The sequence below is a fragment of the Corvus brachyrhynchos genome, unplaced genomic scaffold (genome assembly GCF_000691975.1).
Source record: "Corvus brachyrhynchos isolate BGI_N302 unplaced genomic scaffold, ASM69197v1 scaffold32, whole genome shotgun sequence".
Taxonomy (NCBI): Eukaryota; Metazoa; Chordata; class Aves; order Passeriformes; family Corvidae; genus Corvus; species Corvus brachyrhynchos.
The window spans coordinates 860,580-876,000 of NW_008237919.1; the positions used below are offsets into that span (position 1 = coordinate 860,580).

General features: G+C 39.2%; 1 protein-coding gene across 1 annotated transcript; it reads right to left on the minus strand.

Moving 5' to 3' along the window:
• Window positions 1-6,067: 6,067 nt before the first annotated feature.
• On the minus strand, window positions 6,068-15,380 carry CAV2 (caveolin 2; the record flags this gene model as incomplete). Its single annotated transcript, XM_017733083.1, has 2 exons — window positions 6,068-8,224; window positions 15,169-15,380. Coding segments are annotated over 2 exons (363 nt in total), but the record flags the coding sequence as incomplete, so codon positions are not given.
• Window positions 15,381-15,421: the final 41 nt, after the last annotated feature.

Here is a 15,421-nt window from a genome sequence, read left to right on the forward strand (position 1 = left end):
GTGCGGCAGAGTCACCTGGGCAAGGGGGGGCAAGGAAGCAATGAGGAGATGGAAAACTTTAGTTGTCTTTAGCGTCCAGAGCAAGCGAAGCGTTTGTCGGGCTCCCCCCTCCCGGTATTGACAATAGTTTACACAGAAGCATCGCTGCTCCAGGAACAATTGTGGAAACTTGGACATCCTTATGATGAAGAAAAAGATATTTTCTCAACTGGTTCATTTCAAAACTGTTCAAATATTTAACAGTTCTGCATTTTAACACTGCTATATTTTTCCCGGGAGGAGGTTGATCCATTCCTGTCTGCCATGCACGTTAACCACTGGGATTCACTTTTAAACGGTGGGATGCCGTTTTGCCGTGCTCTGTTCCCAAGGTCTTTTGTAAGCTCAGGGGCATATATAGGTGTAAATGCTATAGATATAAATATTCATCACTATATTCAAAATGGCTCAGGTTAGGGTTGCAGCATCATTACACATCTATAAAATGAATTATATTTCACTTCTCTCTGTGTGTGTGTGTGTGTGTGTGTGTGTGTGTGTTTGCAGCCATTAGTTTTGTGTTAGGAAATCAGACTATAGTGAAAGATTTATAACATTAACAGAAAAATAGTGACCTTAGTGTTATGCCATTTAGCACAGAATTGCAGCAACAGAAGTAGAAAATTCTTAACTACAGTAAGTCTGCCTTTGGCACTTCAATAGAGAAATTACCTCGAAGAAGCGCCTCACTAAGATGGATGTAGGCTCCACAGATGTAAATAACTGCACCTGTTGAAAATGCAGTCCGCATGGACATGTACTGCTAATACATCAGTTAGCAGTCGACTTCCTTTAGTTTATATTGCTCATAAACTTTAGAACGAATGCCCCGGATGGAAGTTTTCCAACTTTCCAAGTTAGCTGTAATTTTTAAAAGTAGCTTTTTTATTGATGCAATAATTCACTTAAGCCATCGTTAAAATATTTTAGTCTGTCCAAGCTTTTGAGTCTGTATATGGAGTTGAATGAGTGCATTGAAGGACATCGACTCTGCAATTTTTCTATCCATCTGAAAAAAAACCTGCAAGGTAGCTCTTTGTTTTCATATCTAGGAAAGTTTTTCAGTTAATCACTGTCCTGCACATGAACCAGAACATTTTGATCCATCTTTCAGTATTACTGTGTATCTCAAGGATGACTGAAAAAAAGAGAGGTACTTGTTAATTTGAAATGCTGAATTGGTTCTGGAATAGTTTCTTCAGAACCACAGCCCCCTTTAAAAGATATTTCTGAATCAGACAACACTACTGCAGCTAGAAGAATATAATAAACTAGTGGAATTTATACGTTTTGTGAGATGAATTCCAGAATAGGCTCCATACAAAGTGAAATGAATCATCACATTAGTAGTGCTTTCTTGAGCTGGAATACCAAGAAGACAGCCTACTCAGAAAAAGACATGGGTACTATCAAGCAGTAAGAGTGAGCAAGTTACATCTGCAGAGATGGAGAGGGATGGAGCCATGGCCCCTTGCCTCTAGCACCGCTGTGTGAGAAATGCACACAAACTCAACAGCCAGAGACTTGGTATGGATACACACAGGAGTTCTGCAAGGATCTCCTTGTTACATTCAGAGGAAGAGTAATAATTCAGTGGGAAAGGGCCTGGTAAAGGCCTGCAGGAATCTTCTGAAAGTGCAAAAGCTCTGTTCCCCTTCTCAGTCACTATGAATGTTTTATCCAGGAGTGGCCAAAAATTACCAGAATTTGTAGACACTCAAGCTGGCCTTGGAAATGCCGCCCAGTCTTCTCATGGAGCTTTGCTGTGTTTTTAGTAGTCCAGGTCAGTGGCTAAACAGGACTACATGCCACCTTGGTTGTCCACTTCACTGCCTTTCTTCATCACACCAGCCTCAGACAATTCATACCTAATTTTAAAATGTTTTTATTGCTCCAAAATCTTGCTTTAATGAAACTTTCAAACCTCAGGATTACCTTGCTTGAAAACTTGCTCTAAACATGGAGAAAAGCATGTGTACCGTATGATTTATTTTTCCCATTTTGAGGGGAGGAAATGTTTTGTTATGGGTAGGAAACATGTCTTCCAAGAAGCCAGTGGGGGGAGGGGGGTGGGGAAGGACCAGACAAAATCCCTCAAAAACTGTCAGAAAATGAGTCATGAAGCTGAACTGAATGTGGATGACTGCTCACTGAGTGTCTTTTTCTGGTATCAAACGCTCCTCCTTCCTCCACTCCTCACCCTCCTTTTCGTTTTAAGCTTGTGTAACTATTCCAGGTATGGTATTAGCAATACTCCTGATATATTCCAATGTCAGCAAGATCAAAATCAGCCCTGGGAAACTGTTTTCTTTATGTATAGTTTCAACAGCAACAAGGCTGTCAGGTAACAGAAGCTGTGCATGAGCAGCCTGTCTTATGCAGAGCACTTAAAAACCTGACGCTTAGGAGTGGAAGATCGTTGCTTTTTTGTGTATCTTCTGTTCAATTGCTTAACCACATCATTTTATGTGCAGTTGTTGGTGCAGAACTGTTGGTATTGAACTTTCAGCGGTCATGCTACTGTTGTCACCCTGTTGCATGCTAACAAGAATTAGGATAGATTTAACATGCAGGCCAATGTTTTCCTCATTCCATTAAAGACTTGTAGTCCTGGAGGATTCATGGTAGTCATTCTGTCCCCACTCCCTGAAGGATTTCTCTATCTTAAAATGTGCATCACTGGATCAGAACTTTTCCATAGGGATGGATTCCCCTTTCCCCCAGTATCCAGGGCTGCAGATTCATGTATGCATTTGTTATTTGGCCTGTTTGTGCCTTGAATCCAAGGATTAGTTATACCAGGAGAGATGGGCAGCTCTTCTCACATTCCTTCCTTCTCACAACCTCTAGCCAGGAGTGATTTCATTGTACGTGAAAGTGGTGCTGCCATAAAACATTTCACAATAGCCTAAGGGCTAGAAGAGGCAAACCAACACTTGAGAAACCTGAAATAAATTTTTTGCCTGAGGTGTGCCATTGCATTTGGACTCACTCCTGGGAAAGTGTATTTTGGGGAGTACCTTATTCTGCAGTTAAGTGTATTTCAAGAAGTCTAAGGCCCCCCTTCTTTTGGGGTTGTGACTGGGCTTAGGTGTGAGTAAGATGCCAAGCTGCTCAAATAAGGGCAGTTCTGGGCATGAAAAAAGTAAAACTGTAGGTATTGTGGGGGGTTATGTGAAAGGGAGGTGCCTTCTGAGTTCAGACATGTTCCTGGTTGGGTGGCAGCTCGTCAGGGATTACAATTTTGGATCAAAATGTGTGACCTTCTCTCATCTCAATCCTGTAGTAGGTGTGTACATCTTTTTTTAGAGCTAGCCCCCATAGGTCTTTAGCAAGATAGCTTGTAACTGCCTTGACTGGAGAGGCAAATAGATTGAAAGCTTTAATTCTGCCAGACCTTGTGCAAACCAAGTCCCTCTTTTCTCGACCCTTTTCAGTATCAAATAACTTGAAAACTACTGAGCTGGACCATGAACACTGGTCTATGTCAACACTGTTCTGCACCATTCTTCCAGTCTACCTCATTATTAAATGTTCATGTGTTTAATAGAAAATGTCAGATTATGAGAACTAGTCTCATTAATGGGACTTAAATACCCACTCCTTAAGGCTTATGTAGGATGGGCTTTTTGTCACTATGCTTCTCTACCTAAGCATTGTGTGGTAAACCCTAGCTGATAGTTGTAGCATTGTGATAGCTCTAATAGTGTAAAATAAAAAAAGCAAAATCAGGTAGGTACATGGGGTGAAAAGGCAGCTGTTACTGAGCTGAGGCAGTTGGAAAAATAGACAAGCTTTCCTCAAGGTTTGCAATAAAAGTAAATCGCTGTATTTTACCCCATTTGAGTGTCTTAAGTAGGATATGATGCAGGGCTATGCGAAGGGGTCCTTCTTCCTCCCACTTGCAGTTGGAAGGGGGAACTATACAACAGCCAAAACTGAACATCTAACACAGGTGACACCCCTGGCATCAAGCTGTGAGAGGTGTGTAGAGAAGAACATGCTCCACTACTTTTATGAAACTCTAGTTGCTTCCATTGGCATTCCCAATTTCTGGAGCAAGTACAACTTTGAAGCAGAGGAAAGAAGCCAAGCCAAACCTAGCCCAATATTTTGCATTAATCAGTGCAGAGTCTTTTCTCTGGAGGATGATTCAAAGCAGGAACCTATCTAAGCTCCTCTGAATTACCTCTCAGAAGACACTTTCCTTTTGTCGCAATAAGGTTAGGAAGACTAGTGTCACCAAGCTAAAATTAGCCTGTATTAATTCATCCCTAATTTGTAAATCCTTGCATGAAGAAAGAACCTCCAATTTTAATGCCTAACTGCAGGTTCAGTATCTCTGGAGGCCTTCAATGCTAATTTTCATGAGCATAGACAACAGACAACACTGGTAAAGTGTCTGGTGTTTGACCTTGTTCCATTTGCATTTTCATTTAAAAAAAACCCAAACACATGTATTTTTCCATGTGTTTTTAAAAGATTTAGTAACAGCAATAGTTTTATCTCTGCAGGTGGGGAATGATCACACCCTGTAAAAATAAAGGACTTACCGTTCTTTGGCTTCCACTAAATACGAGTGTGTGGTCTGAGGTCCCAGAGCTGCAGGGATGTTCTGAACTTTTTAGTCAGTGAATGCTTAAGTGAACATTTTGGATAGGTGGGAACAGGCTCTTCATTTACTAATGCGTCAAAGTTTCTGTTAAGAATTTATTTCAATTTATATGGTGAACTACCAGGGTGGTGAAGGTAAGATACAAATATAAAAGTTCCAGAGTCAGATTAGGAACATTTTAGGAAACAGCTCTCATAAGGAGGCATGTTAAACTTCTTTGTGAATTAAAAAGTCCATAATCACAAATCTAGGGTTAGTTCTGTATGTTAGTTGTGATCTTCATACAAAACAAGATGCTGAAATATTTTGCATGTCAAAACTGAGTTTCCAGCTCATGACTGTAGATATGAGGTCTGCAGTAACAAGAGACAAGCTGGAATCAGAACATCTCACACTTATTATTTATAATAGCTCTACTGTGATGATGGAAAATCTACTCTTGTTATGAGCAATAACATTTTCCCCATTCCACAGAGGAGAAGATGCATCAAAATAATGACCTGAATCAGGTGTACATCTTCCAACATTTGTTGCAGACAATGAAACTCAGTTTCTGGACTCCCTTGTCTACATTCTCATTTGTAAGTTGCTTTTAAGGGATCAGCTGGGATGGTTTGTCCACATCTCAAACGAACTGGAGACAGACCTACTCCTACATTGAAGAGCACAGTTCAGTGCCAGTTCCCATTCAGTCCCTGCTGTCCAACAGTGCTGTAAGGTATTCACAGTATATGCTGTGCCAGACCTCCAGGATGCATGTCAGAACCATAAAATCCTGAGAATACATGGCAGCCAGAGTTGCCTAGGGCAGATCCACACCTGAGAATTGGAGTCTGTAAATATTTATACTTCCTTCCACTCCTTTTATGGACAAGTAAGGGTATTTGCCAAACATCTAATATTTTACCCAAAGTCTAAGAGTGCACTTTGTATTTTCTTATAGTAAAGGCACACCTGTTCCAGAGAAAGATATTGCTATAAAATATGTAAGAAACTAAGAGCTTTAATTACAAGCTTGCTTGAGTCTTGTAGCAGCTAGAGAAATGGTGAAAAGAACTAATCAATGACAAGCCTAAATCAAAATAAGAACAAACCAAGCCATTCTACTTAATTGTCTGTGGTAGCTAGAGCCAGTTGACTTCAATATGCTATTTAAGAATGCGTGTGTCCAGGAATGCATACCATGAAATGATAGATCTTTCTCTGGGGAATGGCCTCGTTCTCAAAACTTCAAATCCAGACTTGGGTTCCTTCAAAGCTTAGGCTTTTATAGGGCTCCTTTTAGACACAAGAACTAGTACTGATTGATTTCTTTTTTTCTTTTAAATGAATTCATCAAGGGGATATTTTTCAGTGGAAAATATCTTTGTAAAAGTCCTTGGACGCTGTAAAAGAAAATAACTCTCAAAAGAGTTCAAGCCTAGCCTGGCAAATTTTTATTTTCAAAAGAGTTATTTCCATTTTTAACATAAGAAAGGTATTTTGAAGAACACATCTGAAAAACAAGCTAACTTCTTGCAGAATAAAAAAGAGCAAGAGAAGTTTCCATGGGCACTAATCATTAAGATCCAGTTTTTTAAAGCCATATGAATCTCTCTCTAAATGGCACAAATGCTAAAAATACTTCTAATATACAAAGATGTTCTTAATATACAAAGAATATACAGTGTCAGGTAGCTTTAATAGGCCAAAAGGCAAGAAGAGGAAAATTCTGCAGCTCATCTGTAAAGAAAGCATGCACCTGTAAAAAGAATTAAGCATTATTTTGAATGTTGCCAAAATTCTGCAGAGAGACCTGCTTTGGAGAAAGCAATCATTCTGTATGGGCTTAGTTATACACAGAGATATGTAATTTTCTACTATAAATACGTTAAATGCAGTTGATAATAGTGGAACTGTATTGATGCTCATCCATTTCTCTACCTCTCACATATTTTGGAAGAACTACATAGTGTTCTTGCTGTTTGGCATTTTAAGAGTTTGTTTAAAAGCTGACAAATCTGAAAAGAAATGAAGTTTAAAATGGGAAACAGCTGACATTTTATTATTTTATTAGATACCTCTTGTTTGATAAGAAATTTGAGACATAATTTTAGAAAATAACATTCTAAATAATACAAACATTTTACAATTGCAACTTACCATCTGTATTTAAATAAAACAGCAGCATAAGCCCACCAGAAGGCTAATGTAATTTTAATGTACCTCTGCACATGTTCTGTTATTCTAGTTTAAAAAGTCATATTAGGTGCAGAAGAAAAAAGGGCCTTTTTTAGGGGCTAGGCTTTGAAGCAGTAAATAAGCAACAGAGAGAGTCAAGTCAGTCGATGAGGAGATTTAGACAAAGATACCAAATACACTCATTTGCCTTCTAGAAGAGCTTGCTACCTAGTTAAAGTGCTAGCATAGTGTCTATTGCTTTAAATATCACAATGTTCACACCAATAATATACAGAAATAGGCAGGGCAGCATTTATTACACCCCGTTTTTAATAAAAACCATTTCTCATAAACAGATATTTCCAAGTCTTTTGCATAATTGCGTATGAAAACACTTATAATTTGCTTTTACACACAATCATATATAATTAATATATTAGAATTGCACAGCAACACTCAAAATCTACTTAATTTAGAAAAGGAAATTTTAGTTATATAAAGTAATTTTTGCAGTGTCTCACTCTTGCTGCTTAATAAGTTGGTTAGAATTCAAATACTAGAGAAACTGTGCTTCAAGATAACCTGATCAACTGTCATTTACAAAGGTACAAAATATACAGCAAAGTTAATCTCTCATTAAATAAAATATACAGATTAGCTAGTGTTACAGATCATTAGCTAACACCTTATTTTAAGGGATAAACTTCTAGAGAGCTCCCCCCCAATATAGGAGAATTACACAACAGTTCTTTTCCCTGTATGTTTATGCAATGAGTCATGTTCACTTTAACTGCTGATAACAGAGGACTGGGTTTATCACCCTGCATAGCGAGGCCAAAAATGATCCCTGGTGGAACTGCAGTAAAGTCAATGTGAAACCCTAGAGATCAGTTTTGTCTAAGGCGTAACAGCCTATTCATTAATTTATTTATAGTAATAATGCCAATCATTATCACTGTGGTGGCTTTTAATCCTCCATGAGAATTCTCCTGTAACCTACCAATCAACCTACCATTAAAATAAAGTGTTGCCAATATACTCCACGATCACTCTGTTAAAACAGTGAGCTATGAAAACTGCCTACTAATTCTTAAATGGATCTCCCTGATAATAAATGAGTTTTAACAAAACCAGCATGTTCCCACTTAAACCAGCCATCCTAATTTAACAGTTTGGAATGAATGGTAAGTGCGTGTATGTTAGGTTAGCAAAGAAGTGTAACACCAGCTACAACTACAGCAGTGTCACATCTCTGAGGTTTACTCTTGGTCCAGGCGTATATTAACCATGGCAAAGCACCGGCCTAGGCTCTGAAAGAATGGTAGAATGAAAACATCTGTCAGGCTCTTCCATACAGTTTGCACTGAAGGCAGGACCATGAGACAGGTTTTCACAAAAGGCACCACAACCCTGTAAAAGAGAAAATGAAAGATTTGAAGATTGGTGCTGTGACAGCATGGGGAAATCAGGATAATAGAACACAAGTGTGACATCTTATGGAAGACAAATGGTTCTTTAACTTTCATAACTTTATAATATAAATATAAATATTTAAGCAAGTTGATTTTACTCTCTTGCAGTCATTCTCCATCAATTTGGTTTGCTCAAGACCTCATACCTGCATATGCAGAAACACCATTATGCATGTGGTCCTCTGGCCAGAATCATTTGTATGCAACATGAGAGAGTAGACACCAGCTTTCTTTTCATTGTGTCTCTGTTTACTAACCAGCAATTTCTTTACATGCCATTTAAAATTATGAACCTTTTCTGTCTCTCCTTGCTGCTAGCAAGGCTGGTGTACATGATCTGCTGTAGCCCTGCTGCCAGCCACCGTGGCTGAAGAGCGATCATCTCCTAAGGACACACTTGTGCTGTGGTCATATCTGAATGTGGGTCTTCAGGGGTTGACAGAAACACCATGTTTCCCAATTTGAGTTACTAGAAACAGCACCCTGTACAATCTGTTCTTGCTCTGCTGCCTCTTCTGGTGTTCCTTTTATCTGTTCTCTCTCCCAGACACACACAAGCACACAGGCACACATGCACATCACACCACTGGCATCTCATTCCTTCCCATCCCTGTTACAAGTTGCTACAGTAAAACAGAAACAGGAAGGCAATATCCAGTTACATCAGATTCTTACAATACAGATACATGCCACATCTAAGAAAAATGGGCTGATCCTGTACAGTTCTTAATTTGTGGGTGAGAAATTAACACTAGATTATGGTCAAAACTCCTTGTCAGGGGAAAAGATCTTTTTATTCACTCAGGGTGCATACTAGAAAGTATTGTGCTTTCATCTCCGGAGCACTGGTAAGCATCTGGAGATTGCTCTCCATGTGTACCAATTCCAAAGCAATGCCATTAGTCGTGGCTTGAGTCACACATGCTAACAATGGAGGAGAGCCAGAAGTGCACATATGGGCAGCTCAGGAGAGCCAGTGGACACATGATAACTGACCACACTATTTCAGGTTATTCTCCTTCCTTAATAATTTACTGGCCTAAACCTCTGGTCATTTCACTGAGCTGGATTTTCTTACTTGGGTGCAGAAAAACTAGATGTATAAATAACTTAAATAATACTGAAGTGCTACTAGAGCAAGGTTTTAAAAAAATTTCTCTGCCATACTGAACATATTTACTTCCTAAAATAGGTAAAAGAAGCTATAGATTCTTTTGATAAAATAATAAACTCTGTTCTAGTTTACTGTTGCATTCAAAATTTAAGTTCCCAATCTTGCATTTGCATAATTCCATTGCAGAACTTTCACTGACTTCAACTGATGACAGAAAATAAATAATTTACTATGTCATCCTAAGTCTGAAAAAAAGAGGTGCTGTGTATTTACAATGCATAGTCTTCAGATTAACAAATTAGAAAAAACCTACCACATTTTTAAAAAGTTGACAGCTAGAAATGTACAGAATCAAAATTAATTATTTTCAGTGTTTATCTAACAGCTTTTGTCATACAATGCAAGCCATATACTAGTATGTCAATGCTCTACTCAAAGCTAGCCCAGATGGATTTAAACAAGAATAGTTTTTCTAAAACCTTCTCTTTTGTCTCTGCTGAAACACCCCATATAGGACTGTGAGCATTACTGGAATAATGTGCCTCTAGTTTTAAACTGAACCCTGTAAACTACGTGTTTATAACCACCTATAATATCACTGCATACAGAATAGATGATTTATAGTGTAAAAAATCAGGCCTTAACCTGTTAGAATACAGCTGATATACATCAATAATGCAAAGGAAAAAAAAAATTGCTATTTTTCCAAGCAACACAGGGAAAACGCCAGAAATGGCTATTCTGTTTGTATTGACTTCACCTCTTTTCCATTTCAGATAGTTGATAAAGACAATATAATTGGTCCTTTGCTACCATTTATAATTAATTTGGCTTGATTTTTTAAAAAATCTAACTTAACTGGAGAGAAGCAGGAAAGACAACACTGCTTTTGGACCCTCTGTTGATAGGATCATACAAAATACAAACTAAACAAATACCACAGTATTCAGAAGATTCAGAGAAAGATGTAGAAGGCTGGAGAAGCAGTGACCATAGTAGTTGAAATTGCTGTAGAGGTCATTCACACAGTACTGGAACTCAACCTATTTTGATTATCTTAAATAAAATAAACATTAAAATGTTTTAGTAATCTTTAATAATCTTTTAGCACTTGCTATTCATTTTTTTTATTTATGGTAAATGCATGCGAAACCCACTGTAGACTAAATCCATAGGAGGATACATGAGACATGATAACAACCAAAGCTAATTAATGTAAATAACTTTCAGTTTTAAAATAAAATTAATCTACTTATAGATTACAATTACTCAAACATCTTTCCTCAAAGAAGATCCTTTACACCCAGGAGAGTCATAAAAGGTATTTTCCAACTTTTAAATTATGTGTGTGTGTATGGAGGTGTATTTACATGTGTACAAGTCTGCGTCCTGTTCTGTACAAAATATGTTATCCTACAGTGCGATATTTCCAGATTATCAGAGGGTGCAATGTTGTCCATGGAGTGACCAGTCACACTTAAAAATAAATAATCAAATGCCACTAGAAGCCACGTATTTGTTTTTGTGACCTGACAAACATAACACGCACATCCTTTGCTGCGGATTTATCCCGGTCTGTACTTTTGTTCTCAGACGCGGTAACTACCTGCTTGAATAATGTCTAACAGTAAAATTAAAGTAGGATATCCCAAGGATATCAACACTGATGCCATATCGGTACTACTAGTGTTACCATGTAGTACAGTATTGGGAAGAAAATGAAAGGTCTGTTGAATTTGTCATCTAAGATGAAGACAGCTACCTATGTGAGCTCTCATTCAATCTTGCTATTTATACATATTATAAAATACCCCTTCTTTCACCAAGTGGGATGGATCGTGTCTTTTGGGAACTGTTGAACTGAAAAGTGCAAATTACCCCATTTTTTTTCAATCCTATTGTATTTTCTCCTTATTCTGTTCAAGGCATGACATCTACAAAGTTATACCCCTCAACCTTTCTCACTTTTGCTCACATTACTTTTTCTTCTTGCTAAACCCTGAGGGAACACTGTCAAGAACCAAACACCCCTCGGAAATGGCAGAGCACAGTTTAATTCCCACTGATAATGAGAATCAACTTTTCACAGACTTGGGGAAAAATGTAGGAGTAGTCATGGACCATTAATTCAGATTCCTGCTTCAAAGTAAAGAATCACACCTTCTCCTGTAAGTTTTTCAAAATGGAATCTCAGATATGTCTTAATACTATTTTTCAAATGCTCTGTTTTTGTGCTTAAATTACCCGATTCCATGTACTACATCATGATTGTGGATTAAAAATCTTGTATGGCTCTACAGTACAAGCAAGCATTGTGAAAGATGACTATCAATTACCTAGCAGTTATACAGCTTCTTGCATCCCAATAACCATTGGGACAAGTGAGGTTGTCCCACAACCAAAGCCTTTCACAACTCACACACGATATATGAAGTGCATTAAAATTGAACATTATGTATTCCAAGACCTGGGTAGACTGGAAAAGCTAAAACTACTACAAAGGAAGCAAGACACCATCCACGTACTTCCTCTTGATAAACCAAGGGATATGTACTGGACATCAAAGAAGAGGCATCAAGGCAGCACCACCAGGTGATAAGGTAGGCCTTCACAGCTGTACTGTAATTTATTTTGATTTCAGGCAGTCAGTAGGGACATGGCTTTAGGGTTGAGTATGATAGCAGCAGTTATGTAAATGAAGTTGAGGAATACAAAAAGGTAAGAAATGATGCATGTCCGTATCTGCTTAGCATGTAAGTCCCTGGCTATATCTTAGCACTGTGAATGGAAGCTCAAGTGGGGAAGTGCTGTGAATACCTAGTGCTTTAGCTGATGATCCCTACAAAGCTGTGTGAGCCCATCTCAGATCCAAGATTCAGGTTATGGATCCCCAAATGAATCACTGATTCTTAGTGTAAATATGCAACATACCAGAACATTATTCGGATAAGACTACAAAAAAGCATATATGAAATTCAAGTGTTAATTTCCAAGAGGTGGCAAACATGTGGCTTGGAACAAAAATCAGTTGCTGATCTATAAAAAATATAACCATTTTGCACAAGCCGCCTGAAAAAGCAGAAGTGTTCTGCTCATGTTCAAAAATCAATAACCTTAAGAGCTACAATCTAAGGACATATTTAAAAGCTTGTTAATTTCATAGAAAGATGTTACAACTCAGTGTGGCCTGTATACTCTGTGATGAGAATGACAGTCATCAGTAAAGAAAAAATATGAAGTAGACTTCTTTGAACTGGCTTATATATAAATCACCAGCCTGCTAGCTGGCCCAGTTTCAGCCCATCAGTATGTTTTACCAGGTAGTGTGAAACCAGATTCTGGCTCAACCAGCCAGAATGAGAACAGAATATGCTCCATCTTTATGGTTAAAAATGAAAATTAAGTGTATTACTATATATTTCTTACTGAGCTTTCTTTTTTTGGGTGAGGGACAACATTTACTATCAGGTATGATGGGGGCAATTCACAAGGTGCCCTTGAGCATGAGAAATACTGATTTAGACCTAACGTGGATTTTTAACATGCTGACGAAACTGCAATGACGTGTGACATCCACAGAGCTTTGTGCTTGAGCACCTCCAAAAGTTGTTGAAACACTTCTGACTTTAGCCTCAGGAAAAGCTCCATTACAACATACCCACATCATCACCTCACTGGTTTGGATGATAAAAGTGAAGCACAGAGACTCTGAGTGGCAGCCTTCTTCGGAGGGTTTGCCCAGGGTCTTCCCATGACATTTAAACAGCTGAAGACAGAGTTATAATGGAATTCCCTTTCTTTCACATACAAAACAAGGAGGTTTTTTTTCAGACCCAATGGGCCTACAAAGGAGCCAGTACCCTATATTTAGGACCTCTAAACCTGCACTGCTTTTTCACTACCCTTTCAACTCCTCACTCCCATGAAATCTGGAACACGAAGAGGTGCAGAGATGCCAACTTAGTGTGTTCCACCTTTGTGTTGGAACAAATCCAGCTTGAGTTTGTGGGAAGATGAGACATTGTATTGAGAAAGTATTGCCTTTCGATGGTAGCACTGGAGGGAGTCCAAGGGGGTGCAGATAGCACTACTGAGTTACAGGACTCTTTCACATCCATCCCAGGTGCAAGGAAGATCAAAATGAAAGATCAATTCTGTAGTGACAATGAACCTGGGCAAAGAAAATAATTTGCTGGGGAAGCAAGTGTGTTCTCAGAAAGTCAAGAGAGACTTTTCAAATTAAGTGCTACAGTCAGACAGTCCTATTTCACATGTACTGAGAACCCATGGTTCCAGAGATAGTCACTAGGGACTACGTGCATAAATAGTAACTGACCTCTGAGCCCTGGTCTCTGTATCCAGTCTGTGAAATCCAGATACAAGGTCCTTCTGAAGCACAAAAAAAGTACTACAGTTTTAATAAATTTGGATTAATTTTTGCATAGGTATTTCACCACTGGAAACCTATATATACTCACCACACCCTTTTGCAGTCACACTGCGCACTATGGCACAGTGACAGCTGACAGATGTAAAAATCTGCGCAACACCATGCCTATGCACTGCTTGTTTGTAACAATTTGGGAACCAGAGATGTAGCAAGTGGACATCTCTAAACTGCACTGTAAGTCCTTTGAATATTATGCAAGCATTATGCTCCAAAATTCAAGTTAATCAGTTTTCAAAATGGCTTGATAATTTCATCAACACAAACTTCCATTCCACTTTCAAAAACTGAAATCTGCACCCATGAGATTGCCACCACAGGTGCAGATAATCAGTGTATTCCCAGGGTTTTGAATTCACTTCCGGTTTCTGTATTCTGTTTTCCTTAATAGAAGGAAAAGGATTCCCATGTTACCCAAGTCAAATTCGACTTTGCTCAAAACTTATATATACAGAAAATACTGGTTTGCAGAAATAACGTCAATAATCTGCATTCATCCCTTCCTCTGCAGCCTTTTGGATTGTCAGTTCTTTCCTCAACCTCATCATTCTCCCTGCCATTTTTCCTTGTCCACCATCATCTCCCTTTCTGGTCTCAAAGTACTCTTCCTGATATTTTGTGAGTATATTATGCTTAAAGTACACAGGTTTGGTGTGACTCGGACAGCCAATGTATTTGCCTGTGAACTTGTACCATGTCCAGAAGAAGCTTTCCTAAGATCAGCAGGGTTTCTTGCTTAGGTGTGAGGGCTTTGGGGCACTGCATCTAGAGATAGCTATGTACCAGGTGCAAGGCACTGGCATTATATTTTATGGCAGTAACACAGAGCAAGCTGGGCCCTCAAAAGCTTTCTTCAGTCTGTGACGAAAAAAAATGAAAGAGGTAATGGTGCTAATAAGTTAGTAATAACTTCAGGTGTTAGTAATACTTTTGCCTAGATAATTAATTTAAAATACACGTTTGAACAAATTCTGCACTTCAGTTTAAAAAAACAAATTCGGTCACCATTATCACTTCAGAAGCCAGCCATGGTTGGAATGCACTGCCGTAGGTGCCGTCCAAGTGGCAATACACGCTCTCTGCCCCAAGGAGCTTACACAGTCGTGACAGACTGCTGGTAAAACCAAGGCGGGGAACTGAATCACAGAGAAAACATTGTTTCCTTTTCTCTCCCTTTAGAAATAAAGCAGTTAATATTAGCTGTATGACTACCGGCGTAAAGTCGGCCATCGCTGGTTGGGCAGTAGTGAGTGCTACAGCAGACGAGTTCTGCGGAGCTGTCGGCAGAGCCCAGGCACCGACGGGCACAGCACGCGCTTACCAGATGTGGAGGCAGCTGAGCGTCGCGAAGACGATCCCCACAACCAGGGCCAGCGGTATGGCGAGGACCAGAGTCAGAACCTTGTAGATCACGTACTTGCTGAGCTCAAACAGAGCGTGGCTGCAGATCCAGACCTTGTCGAAGGAGTGGGTGAGCTCGGGCTCCGCGATCACATCCTCGAACCCTAGCTGGAACAAGAAGCGGCTCTGCCGTCAAGGGGAGCTGGGGCGCGGGGAGCCCCCCGGGGACCCCC